Source organism: Ascidiella aspersa, chromosome 5 (genome assembly GCF_963924565.1).
Source record: "Ascidiella aspersa chromosome 5, kaAscAspe10.2, whole genome shotgun sequence".
NCBI lineage: Eukaryota > Metazoa > Chordata > Ascidiacea > Phlebobranchia > Ascidiidae > Ascidiella > Ascidiella aspersa.
The window spans coordinates 15,754,712-15,768,259 of NC_139451.1; the positions used below are offsets into that span (position 1 = coordinate 15,754,712).

General features: G+C 32.1%; 1 protein-coding gene across 6 annotated transcripts; it reads left to right on the forward strand.

The window, feature by feature from the left end:
- The first annotated feature begins 1,065 nt into the window (after positions 1-1,065).
- On the forward strand, positions 1,066-12,938 carry LOC146145092 (cyclic AMP-responsive element-binding protein 1-like). Of its 6 annotated transcripts, none has more exons than XM_083390301.1 (9): positions 1,066-1,142; positions 1,602-1,692; positions 4,549-4,677; positions 4,958-5,004; positions 5,707-5,873; positions 7,007-7,201; positions 9,535-9,676; positions 10,322-10,469; positions 10,649-10,788. In XM_083390301.1, exons 2-8 carry the CDS (start codon positions 1,615-1,617, stop codon positions 10,467-10,469), a joined length of 906 nt encoding a protein of 301 aa, XP_083246427.1. In that variant the 5' UTR covers positions 1,066-1,142; positions 1,602-1,614; the 3' UTR covers positions 10,649-10,788. The 6 variants fall into 6 exon arrangements, with proteins under 6 accessions (XP_083246427.1, XP_083246424.1, XP_083246430.1 ...); XM_083390304.1 differs by having other exon boundaries at positions 1,084-1,142; positions 1,602-4,350; XM_083390298.1 differs by lacking the exon at positions 10,322-10,469 and having other exon boundaries at positions 10,649-12,938.
- Positions 12,939-13,548: the final 610 nt, after the last annotated feature.

Below are 13,548 nucleotides of genomic sequence, written 5' to 3' on the forward strand. Positions count from 1 at the left end.
CGCAGAAAAATTTCCAGGGTTTCAGGGGCGTATCCACAAATTCAAAAAGGTGGGTCCTGAATTTTCATTCATGGAATTCCCCTCTTTTCCGTCTGACGTTATTAAATAATGACGTCCTAAAACAGTGACGGTATGACGTCATATAATGATGATTGCAAGACTTCATAAAATCAGAAACAGCCAAATAACGTCCAGCAAAAGCGAACCTTCAGACCAGGGGTTTCCAACACGCGGCACGCATGCCAAATATGGCGACCTAATAAAATTGGCACGCAAACCCTACAAAAACTACTAAATTTGTTATAATACTAATAATAATCGAATTTTGAAATTCCAGGAGGGGAGCCCTTGCCCCCGTGGGGGCGCCCATGAGGACGACGTATGGACTCAAATTTGTAACCAACCAAACGCTTTTTTTCGCGCTTTGCGCTAATATTTACTGCCTCTTGAATTTATTAAACACTTTTTAAGTGCAAAAAAAGATTCGAGGCCGAGCTAATTCACAGTTGTTCTAACATTTTAATAACACAATTCTTAGTTAACATTTTGTGCGGCCCGCGGAGACCTTTCTGAGTTTGGTTTTGGCCCGTGACTATAAAAGGGTTGCCGACCCCTGGTTTAGGTTAAATCTGACAGTTTATTTGTCCGATTTGAATGATGTCCCATTTAACTTAAATTGCAGTCCGATTAAAGCTAAAGTTATCCATATACGCGTATTGTTTTTACCCAAACGGCGTTCCATTATAACATCATCAATGTACGTCGTAGAAAGGATTATTTTAACTGTAGAAATGTTGCGTAATATCCAGCCGGCTGCTGTGAGGCTAACAAAATTCGCGTATGAATGTTTTTATGTTACTCCGCCGTAATATTTAGTTGTTAAATCTGGCATAAATAATGAATTATATAGGCCAATGGTATAGTTGCTTGTTGTCAGATTTATTTTTTGTGTTTAATTTTTTGTCGCTAAAAAAAATAGATTTGTTGTTTGTAAATAAATGTCCAAAATCATTTGCCATATCGACCTTTTTCATCTTTCTTGTTTTTGTTCGTGGTGACGCGTTTTGTGTCATTTGACGTGTTGACTACGTAGCAGGAGAGTGTCCAGTCGCGAAGCTGCATTTTGATCACGACAAAACTACGTAAGTACAATAACAAAACACAAACCACGTTTCCTAGATGTGCTCTGTTTTTACTACCTAGCGTCAGTAATTGTGCCTTAATATTCTAATTATGACATTTTCGAAAGTAAAACTTTTTACCTGACTTTGATTTGTTATGTACAGTACTGTAACAAGTTTATTTAATTTATGTATTATTATTTGCTAGCACATAGTAACATGTTCCAGTTCTCGAAGATCGTTTATTTCTGCTTGAATAGGGGTATGAGTTTAATGGCTTTTTCATTTTGTGTTTTTTATTGAATCGGTAAAAATGTTTTAACTTGAATTTAGTTAATGAGCTCGCTAATACTTAGTCGTAGCACGTTCTTTAATAAAAAGTGTTTAGGCATACTATTTATGGGATTAAGTTTGTAAATGTCTATAGTCCTCCTATGTTGAAATATTCAGGGAAAATATATTATATACTATTGTTCACAGGTTCAATGGTGATATGGAGGGAATAGTGGAATCCCCAAACACTGAAGAAAACTCAAACAATGTTGCAACTGCACAAATCCAAATTCAAGTGGTAATTTTATTTATTTGAATATAAAAGAAACTCAAAAGTTATTAACTTGGTATGTTTTAACATACACTGTTTAGTATCCTAATATTAAACTGTTTTCAGTAAATACAACATGTTCTACCTTAGATATGATATGCAAACTATTTCTCAAAAACAAATGTTCATCAAGATATACCATAAAAGGTTTCCTTTTGTGAACATATTTAAGAGCACATAATTTTTTTTATATATAAGGCATACCAAAATCTAAACATTTTCATTATGTGAGGGGTAAAATCCACACATAAAAGTGTTTGTCAACACTCAGCGCAGAAATGTAAAAAGTTAACAAGGTTTGGTGCTGGTCTAGAATCCTACCACTTTTCTTTATAATAACTTAATGAGTTAAGAAAAATACAAGAAAGAAAACAGGAAATTAATGAGTTAAGAAAATACCAGAAAGAAAGAAATATAATTAATAATACTTGACTCACCCGAACTAAAACACTAACGCGCACCCTAGCCCACATATTGTTAGCAATATAAAAATTTAAAAATATATATATATATTTTTATGGAAGATTAACACACTTATACTAACCTGTTTTTAGAAGGTACTATTCTTTGAACCTATTATATACAATTTACCTAATTTTTTGTTTATATCTGATGACACCCTGAGTACAGTATTTTATTCACAATAGAATGCACTGTTTAATGCAAGTATACTTTTAATATTATTTAATATTTTATATCAAAAATATGCCCTCCTTTAATACCATTTGTAACATACTTTTTTAGTTGTTTGTCTGGTACTAGATAATGTGACAGTTGCTTTATCAAACCATTGTTGTGGTTAATTTCCAACCTCTTTTACTTGTCTAGTCTATATGGTTAACTATTTCTGAAGAATAATTTAACGTATCAAAGGTAATAAAGTGATTTAATATTATGTCTTTGATATGTATAAAGCTGTTACCATTCTTAAATGAAAAAAGTAAAGTTTATTAAAATGTAATAATTAACAAATGGCAGAGTTAATGTTAACTTGAATTTGCTTTCTCCATTCAGGCAAGTGTTTTTGAAAAAGTTTGCCCTACCTAATTAATGAATCAACCTTTCTACTTATGTGCATTAACATAGTTCCATATCGTCGATGTTGAATGTTTACCATAATAATGTAAATTGGTTGTTTAATTATTTATTGTAGATATGCAAGCATGTATCTCAGCAATTTATTTAATATATCATGGGCCTTTAGCAAACCTTGTTTATCCTTAAGTCTGATAACAAAAAACTATTTTTTTCTTGGGATTGCCCCCTAAAAAATATTCCATGGAACAACAAAAAAAAAAACATGCATCAAAAATTTTAATCTAAAACTTGGCACATCTTTAACAACAATGAAAGGCTTTTGTAGTGTAGGAATTAGCTAAAATTTGGTTATTATTAAATTCAAGTTTTGTTATTCTATGATTGTTTTTCTCCTCAAACGTTTATTCAATTTAAACTATTCATGGAGTTATGTTGTTTTACCACAAACAAGGTACTACATACATTTTTTAACAGGAACTTGGCCACGAGTATAATCCTAAATTTTATTATACAAAAAATACAGAAAATCATAGTCAATGCTTAGACGGAAAATGAGCTACTATAAGATGTGATGTATTGTCCATTTTAACAGACTCCTCCTATAGAATAATTATTTAGAGTAAAAAGATGTGTTCTTGACCTAAAATGTGCTTAATAGTCATTAAATAACAAAAAAATATTGCCAATGAATTGAAATAACTGAAATAAGCTTATTTAATACTGCTAATACCATTTCTGGTACAATGTACGGTTTGATTGCCAATTGTAATTAGTCATTGGGTTGATCATTTAGTTTAAATTTTATTACCCTTAGATGTTAGTAATCAAAGCATTCATTATGATAGATTTAATTGTGATTTATGTTTTTAAGTTATTCTTTTAGAAAAACAATTGACTAACACTGCCATGCTGTGATATTCTGCTAAAGCTCTTGCCCTATGTAAAAGCGTACACAAGCCAGCAGATATGCCGGTTTTAAAGCGACATGCTCTCACATGCACGCAAAGAGGGCTTGTGTAGCACTGGGGGAAATACTTCCTTCCTCCTAATCTTACTATGTATTGGCAGTAGCAGTTCGCAGTGATACCACCTGCATGTTTTGTGAGTGAGTGTGTGTGTATGTGTGTGCTACCAACGCAGTGTTACAACAATGTTTTATGTCATCACAATTCACAGGCTTTACCTCTACCATAGTTTTTCTGTAGCAGAACTGACGGCTGTTGTTATTGTTATTGGTAAATGTTTTGACAGATAAAGCTGCCATTTCGTTATCGGGTTACCACGTAGTTCAATCAATAAAATCAGTTATACAATGAGCTTCAATGCAAAAGTGTAATGTTAGAAGCTAGTGCAGTAGTATATGTATTTTCAAAAGAAGGTCTTAAATAAAAGCGTTAGGAATAGAATGGTTTTATTTTTAAAACTGTGTAAATCTAATTTGGTTATAATATTTGAGACAGACTACATTTTGGCAATATGGAAAAGGATTATTATTACTTGTAAAGAGTTTATTTAAAAAATTCTGGCATCTATGCCGTAAACTTAGTTTTCCAGATGATGAGCATGTTGCCCCATATTGAAGAATGGGTATGTATATAATTAGCATTTACAAAGTGTATTGTGTATAATTCCAATTCACTTGCGCAAAGTAGAATTGGCAAATTTAACTAAACAGTTAATTTGAATGTCATTGTAAGTGGTTTTTATGTGACAATTCCAACCAATAACAAAATCATGATTTATGAAATTCGCCTAATTTATTACAATACTTTTGTTTTTCTGTAGTCTGGTGCTGGTGGTGAAACGCAGATGGTCACACTGCCATTGTCGATGGCGAATGCTATCACTTCCGGTCAGGGACAGAGCGTGATCACTGTTAATCAACAGTCTGTAATACAGCCACCCATTCTTCAGGTTGGTGTGGTCTAGCCAGAAATTGTTTGATGTAGGTTTCATTGAAAAAAAAAACAGGTTTTGTTTTAATTTCCACAAAACAGTATAATCCTAAGAAAAAACACCCATTCTTAATAATGAACTACTAGGATTTAGCAATTATTTGATATGTTTGTTTGTATTTTGTTACTTTTTAAATGTGGATTTTTTTTTGCAAAATCCTTACTACACTCACTTTTTGTTGCATATTACATAAATATTATTATTTGTCTTTTTTTAATTATTATTTTTATTATCCTAGGATACAGCAAAAAGAAGAGAACTATTATCAAGAAGACCATCATACAGGTAATATGGGATTGTCAGTTTTTTGGAGTGTTCAATAATATGTTAAAAAATTTTTTTTATATTATTGTTAGTCTACTAATAAAATAGATTATTGTTAATCGGCAAATTGGTTTACTGACGTGAAATATAACACCATTTTTCGTGGGTAAATTGACTTATGTAAACCATGTAATAACTTTTGAAAGAAACCATTGCTGTGTGGTCTGTGCTAATACATTAATTAATTCAGATAACAAGCTATTGTTATGTTTTTACGCACAAAAAGGTGACCACTCAACAACTAAATGCTAATTAACATTGTGTTTTATTTTGTTGTAATTTTACACACCAATTTTTTTTATGTTCGCTCAATTTTTAAGTGTCATTTCCTGTGCCCTATTTCACTAACAATGCTTTTATTGGCTGTTTATTTGCTGTTTTATCTTGGTAATTGCACATGTGCAAGTGAGTAATATTATGTACAGGAATTATTATTTGATGGAATAGACCGGTAGATAGGCGTTTTTTTGATGACAATATAATGTATGGCAATCAGGAGTATTGTAATAATGGATACGAACAGCAATATTTTGACTGGTAGGTGAAGTAACTTCAGATAAAATATATGTAGGTTAACAACTATATTTGTCTTGCCTACATTGTTGATTAACAATATAAACATAATTTATTAATTTGATTTCTTGAAAAACAAATTATTTTTAGGAAAATTTTAAATGAGCTCTCTGGTCAACCTGATGAATCCCAGAGAGTTAAGGATGAACCTGGTGGTGGAAACAAATCTTCTGATAGTTCAGAATCAGACTCCAGTGGACAAGTGATTACTTCAATGCAAGCCCCAACCATTTCCTATCAAACTGGAGGTGGTACCGGTATGTTTATTGTAGTTTTTAATATAACAAAATTGTTTAGTAAACATTTTTTACCTCCTGTATTTTGATTTTGCACATATTTTGTGCATATGTGTAAAATTGATTCTGCCAGCTGATTTTATGTGTGGTTGTACCTATATGTAAACGTAAATCACATGCTTAGTGTATTTTGCAACAAAATTTGTTTCCGGTTAAGTTAAATTTAACATAATTTAGATAGATATATGGTGATACTGCTATCATTTAATTCATAGCTGTAAAAAAGAGGCAGCTCTCTGTTTTTGTTTGCATAAACCTTTCACAGTGCAGCCTATGCCGGAAATTAGTGGCAGTCTCTAGCCTATCTGCTTCCTGTCACTACTCTTAAATGAAAACATGCTGCTTCTCCTGTATGTATCTTGCTCTTATCTCTCTTTCTATTTCTCTCTCTTTCTCTGTTGTTGTTGTTCTAGGAGACAGGCAATTTTACTGAATGCCATGTAATTTAAATGAAGTAGAAACTTTACAGTTTCTACCAAATATGCTTTATTTGTTAAACTTCAGTAACTTTGATCATCACATATGCCTCATTCTACTATTTGACCTTATATAGTTCGCTTCTAGTTTAATTTAATAGAAAGTTTGTATTTTTGGGCTAAAATGGATAATTCTTGAAGTTGAGTTTATTTAATCATAGTAAATTATTTTTTTACTAGTCCATTAATTCCCATGGTTAACATTAGTCTGATATTGTCTTATAGTGTTTGTTAAATATTTCCATCTGTGGTTATTTGAAACCATTATAATGTAAATTGTTCAGCAAATTTCAGCTGCCTTGTTTTAGTAGAAAGATAAATGGTTTTTATACATGTTTAATAAAATATGTTGTATAAAGTGTTATTGATATTTATAATTAAATAATCATAAAGTCATATTTTATCCAGTGATTTACAAAAATTAGAATTACCAGAAGAGCTGTTTTTTTTTAATTAATATTATTGTACCTGGTAGCAATAGTTTATATAGTGATTTGATCTTTAAAAAAATTTTGACGAATATAATTTTAGGTATTTAAAAACATGAATTTTCTTCAAAATTTTGTTTTAAATTGATAATTATTATATTTGTTTAATACCATGCAAAATACTATTCAGTTCATCAATCAGCTCAAGCAATTCAAATAGCTGCCTCTGCCCTTAATCACGCAGAACAAAACTCTGCATCATCAGTGGCAGGTCTCCAAACCTTCACCATGGCAAATGCCCTTGCACAAGGCCACACAATCGTACAAGGTGATGGAGGTGGCAATATGTGGTTACCTGGCAACCATGTAGTTGTCCAAGGAGCAGGTGTGTATTGCTTTAGTTTTTCCTATGCAAACTTTTTGTGCTTAATCTAGGATTTTGTGCCTTATTTGTTTTTCTTTTAATAGCATTTCTAGATATTTCTAAAAACGAAATCTAGACAGGGTTGTGTTTTTTTATATTTTGTCAGATATATTTTTAGTAGATAGTTTTGTATGGGTCATTTGTCAGTGTAAGTGGGCCGTTATAAATAGCAATATATATCCAGTTCAGTTTTTCAATATTGTATAAATTTTACTTTTGTTTGTTGGTTTCAATCAGGGATGGTGAAATATTAAGCCCTATCAATTTCCTAAACATATTTTCATCCTTTAGGTTTTAATGCACTTCTTGAAGCAAAAGTTATGCAGGTCTAATTATGAAGCTTAAACACTTCAACCCCCCTAAGTTTTAGAAACGATGGCTTAAAAACTACACATATCTAACAAAGAATAAGTAGATAATTAATTTTTTTTGAAATTTTTCGAGTACATTTCTAGAAAGACAAGTATGTCATAAAATCTGTGTTGAGTCAATTTTTGCCTTGAGTTGAGTCAGTGGATCGTATACCAGTTTGCCATCCTTTCTATAGGTAGGCTATATATTGTGTTTTATTTTTTGCTGACTTTCTGCAAAACAGCCAAGAATTTTCTGCTTCTACCTATGACGTTACTGATGCAAACGGGTTAGTTTGCCAAGGTGAACATTTTATAATAGGCCTTTGGGTAAAGACTATGCAAACTTTTTTCTTTAAATTTTTAATTTTTTTCTTCATAATAAAATAAACCTACCTATTTATTATAATCAAAATTTTCTTTTGAATAACAGAATTTGCCTAAATTTAAATTTACAATCTAAATAATAATTTTTAATATATCATATGTGTTTACCACCCCAAAATATTTTTACAGATACATATTTTATTATTTAAAAAGATTAAACTTTGCCATTTCCAAAAGATGTTTGTCAAACACCCTTGCCACGTGTAGGCCATGCATGGTTGAAGTGCAAGTGACAACAAACCCTGTTGTACTTTAAAATCGAAACTCATGTGGCAGCAGAAAACTGGTGTGTTTGATCTCTAAAAACCATAAATTACTTTTTGGGTGTTAAAAGTTTAAGACCCATGCACTGCTGGGTACATTATCCCTGTTTAGGAGGTCTTTGAGCACACACTCCATATTTTTCCCTGTTTTTCTTTGCTGTTACAGTGCTACATGTTTGCCATAAACAATTCGTGCAGATTTATCTTCTTTTTTTTTAAATTAAATTTTGTCCATTTTCTAAAAATAAAATAAAAGGTTGTCCATTTTTGCTGGAACACACTATCTTTATCACCAATCTTTTTTTGTTTCCCCAAAGAAAATTTTCCCAGTTTTAAAATCAATTTAAAACTAACCCAAAATGACAAATGATTTGTTACTGCAAGGAGTGACAATCAAGCGGCTGTTGCATCACAAATATTGAAGTAGTTGAGTGTGTGGCAGTTTTTATGAAAATTTAACGATTTAAAGTAAAGTAATATAAATCACTATCATAGTTTAAGTCATTTCAAGGAAATATTTGTACATAAAAGTTGATTTTTATAATATGTTATATACTTTAACAAAGTTGTAACATAGGGGATTCCCCACCCTGTGCTAACTAAAGGTTGTTATCAGTAAGACAAATGTTTGGCCAATATCCAGCAATACGACAAAATGCTTGTGACTTGGTGGTTATGGCCGTTAAAGAATCAGATAGACAATATATTTTATTTAAAAAAAAATACAGAAAGCCACCCCCCCCCCCCCCTAAACTATATATTTTGTACCTTTTAACGCATATTCAAGCTTTATCATATTTGTCTATGTTTTCGGTCTGTAAGCAAGTTCATGCACTTTGACTACTACAGCATTTTGCGTTGTGTGACTCACACCCTCGGCAAACGGCAAACGAAAAATTGAAATTTTTGCCAACAAAAAAAATCAAAGAAGATAAACAAAATACAAATTTATAAGGTTACAAAAAATCAGAAATTGGTTTATTTTAAAGCAAAACTGTATCATGATTTCTTTCCACACAGCCCAAAAAATATTTCTATAAATATAAAGTATGTAAACAATTTATATATAGTATGTTTTAGGGCTAGTATTTATATTTCTTATGCCAGATTAGAAGCATATTATTTTAACGTAACCAGTTAATCCCTAGACTAAAAATTAGTCATCTTTTCAGACGTACACATTTTTTGTATATATTTTCCCAACAGACACGTTTTTATTTTCATATTAACGTTTCAAATAACATTTCAAGATATATATTTCAAATTGAAGACTGTAAATATATTTTAAATGTAGGTGATTCTCAAATGTACCAGATCCGTACCCCTACAACAACTCCACTTTCCAGTGTGGTTATGAGTGGTGGCAACATGCAATCTCCTCAGCAAATGGCTGAAGAAGCCTCAAGAAAAAGGGAACTGCGCTTAATGAAAAACAGGTCAGTTAGTGTCTTTTAAACACCAAAAACAATAACAGTTATGCCACTATGACATGCTTGAGTTTTTTCTTTTCTTATTGACTTTTGATGCATGTTATATGAAGACAAACTTTTCTTTTCATTGATGACATAGTTTTCTAAGAATGAGAAAAAATCAATTATTTTCTTAAAATATTTTACATATATTCCAAATGTGTGTCTGTTTGAGCTTGTATTGAGTGAAATGAGAAGGGCAGAACCAGATACCTAAATCCCTATTCGCAAGTTCAACATACATTTCAAATAACATTGGCATGATGCATGACTTTCTTTTTTTATTGCTTTTCAATGAATAGTGAAAAAAGATTGTACTTGCATTTTTGCACCAATTACCTAATTGCTGTTTTTTTATTTATTTTTCTGGTTCTGCTCGACTCATCCAAACATGTGGCGCAACTGTTCGCACAACTTCCGGACACTTCAATACCTCTCACCTGACAAACGCCTCTTACTACGTGTGCAAAACACTTTGGACCTGGCTCTTTTTCCTGTTTTGGTGAATGTGTCAATGTTATACTTTTGCTTGCTTCTCCGAATCCTATTTTGTGTGTTTTTCTATTTGGTCAAAATGTGTCTTTTTTATATTTTAATGTTTATGTATATTAGGGAGGCGGCACGCGACTGTAGGCGAAAAAAGAAAGAATATATAAAATGTCTTGAGCACCGGGTGCACGTTCTCGAAAGTCAAAATAAGGCACTAATAGACGAACTGAAGCAACTAAAGGAAATGTATTGTAGAGATGAATTGCACTAGGTACTTGATCAAGAAAAAATATATCAATTTTTCAATAGAAAAAGTCAAATATTAAGTTATTCAAATAAGGCAATTTAGTGCCTGTGTTAAACATGAACTGCATTTACATAAAAAAGTCATCATATTTCAAAAAGAAATCTTTTAAAAAATGTTTAACCATGTTCATTTTTGTTCGCCAGGGAAGCCGCGAAAGAGTGCAGAAGGCGAAAAAAGGAGTACGTTAAGTGCTTGGAAACACGCGTCGCTGTGCTAGAGAACCAAAACAAACAACTTATTGACGAGTTGAAAACCCTAAAGGAGCTGTACGTGCACAAGCAGGTGGACTAAAAGCGGCGTTACGCAAAATTATAACAGCTTGTCTTCAAATTGATTTCTAACAGCTGCAGTAAAGACATGCCACCTTGCGCTCCACTACCCTCTGCTGCCCACCCTCCTCGAAAAATATTAACTTATTACCTCCAGTTTGTGACTTGGTGATTGTCTTATTTAACAGAAGAACACATAGCCATATATTATTCTTTTACGATTTAATAGAGTTTTATTAGCATTGGAAGCTTTTCTTTCTGAGTTTGGAGAAAGCTTTTTGTTTATACTGGAAATAGAACTTTAATTTTTTAAATAATCTAACAAAGATAAGTTTAAACTGGTACAGGTGTGATGAAGGAGGGGAAACTTAACTGCCGCCGTAATTTTTGTTTCTTGATTTATTTATTCCGCAAAGTGCTATTGAATACTATCGCGCTGTTATTCCCGCGGTACAAAGTTGCTTAAATGTAAAACAAACAATATCCTACCGAAACTGAAGTCTTATAATGTGGCACATTTTTTACCACTATGTTTATTCAGTTTAAGGCCCAAGTTTCGGAAAGAAATTGCACCGATTGGCGCCTTGGCCGCTTTCGCCTTTTAATTTTTAAGGACATTTATTTTTCACCAACTTTTGAAACGCGTAAGAAAAATGTACCGTATAGGCAATGTTGTAAAACGTGTATTACTGTACTCATAGTTGTGTTTTGTTATGCACACATTCCGACACTTTTAAACGTCTCTTGACTCTTATTACAAAGCAGTTATTTTCTATTGCAACGTTTGTTATCCTAAATGGTTATATATTGAATTTGGCTTTTTCAGAACATCCATAAAAATTAAATTTGCTCGTTCGCTGCGCTCCATTGCCTATATTCTCATTTCCATGTTGTCCTAAAAGCTCAGGTCTTAATGTACACAACTCTGTTATGGGAATTAAACACATTTTTACCAAATTCGTCAACAGTCTTAACTAAATTGCAGTGTGTGCAAAATGAAATGCCCAACTTGGTTATTTCGAATATTTTCATCATTTCGTTAATCGTTTGTAAACTTAATATTTGTATCTACAAGTTTAAAAATGCTTGTTATACTGTTGATACGACAAGACGGCTGTTTTTCGACCCCGCAGTGATACAATCGCTTTTATATTTTATTTTTGTTACGCGTTTTTGTGGGCACCGCGTCGCTTTCACATATGTTCCTTAGAAGTGAACCAACTTTCGTTTGCCTTTGCCTTACTCAATACTAGACAGTTTCCCGCAGTCATGCTGCGAAATTGCATCTAATATATTACCAACTTTTTCATAGAACCTTGTTTTTTAGTCGCTTACCGAGATTGAGTTCAAACCAAAAAAAAATTAAATTACGTCTCTCTTAACCTTAATCAGGTTTAGAAATGTAACATCACATCGAAGCCGATATCTATATCTAATTTTATAGTATCTATACCAGTACCTTACGAAATAGACCTAGGCTTTTGCTAACCTATTTCTAACTTGAAACGTAAAAATGCGAAAAAAATAATAAACACCCAAAGCTAAAGAAACCTACCCACGATGAAGCTATTTTAAGCCTTTTAATTAGTTAAAAATCACTTCTCATTTTTTCTTCTGTGACAATATTATTAAATCCTTTTGGTGTTGGATCGCATTGCCTTACAAAAATATCGGTATCGCACATCTCTAATCAGGACCTATGGCCAAATTATTGGAGGTGGATGTGTAACTAATAGTGAAGACTACGTAGTTCCAAGTTTGCTAAAACATGTTGCTATTCTATTGTTAAGCGGCAATGCCTGAAAAGTGGTATTGTTTTGACCCATTTTATCGGCCCTGAGTTGTACATATTTGTTATCCCCTATTTTTTAATGTAGTTCATATTTTATTTTGTTTACTGCCTTTTGAAAAGACGCAAACATTCGATTAAAAGAAGTGTGTCGAGAAAGGTATACATCACCAATGTAAAGCGTGTGCGGATAGACTTGACTCTAGTTGAACAGTTATTCCTGTCTGGAAGTATTGATGCAGTCCGACGTTCAACAGTTATCAGCGTTTCTTTTAAATTTTTAGTTTTTTTATTTCTTAGTTTACCCCGTTCGTTTATTGTTTGATTTTCAAATGTTGAATTTCTTCTACACAGAATGATAAAAAAAATCGTTTTTGTCTGTCTTCAACTTTTCAAAAGACCAGTGCCAGTTCAAAAAAGGCAGATTTATTACATATTGCTATATTATAAATCTGTACTCCCTAAGCTTTTTTATGCTTTTGGGTATTCACAAGGACATTTTGAAGATAAAGGCTGCTAGTAAATTTTGTACATTTTTGCTTAAAATTCTGTACCGCAGTCAAGATTAACAATCGAATTCTAGGTTTAACTTTTTAGCAATTTTTTTTTATATCAACAGTTAACCGAACATGCCAATGAACGTTACGTCGTTATTAACGTCATGTAGTGAGATTTAACTAGGCAACATTGCAGTTCTATAATTTACGATATGTCAGCTGTGACTTACCTAAACCAGGACTGAAAGTAAAATAATTTTCTTACCGAAACGGAACTCCTAGCAATGTTATAAAGTTACGTCACAGCAGTAAATCATAAAACTTAAAAAACCCTGAGTTGAATACTCAATCTTGTGCAAACCTTGCGTTTGGAAACAAAATCATTAAAAGACGAAAAAAATCTGGCGTATCGTTTTTTTACGAATACGGCATACCGGCAAATAATATTATATGAATAACAGTATAGTTTTTTGTTTAATAGCTTTTTG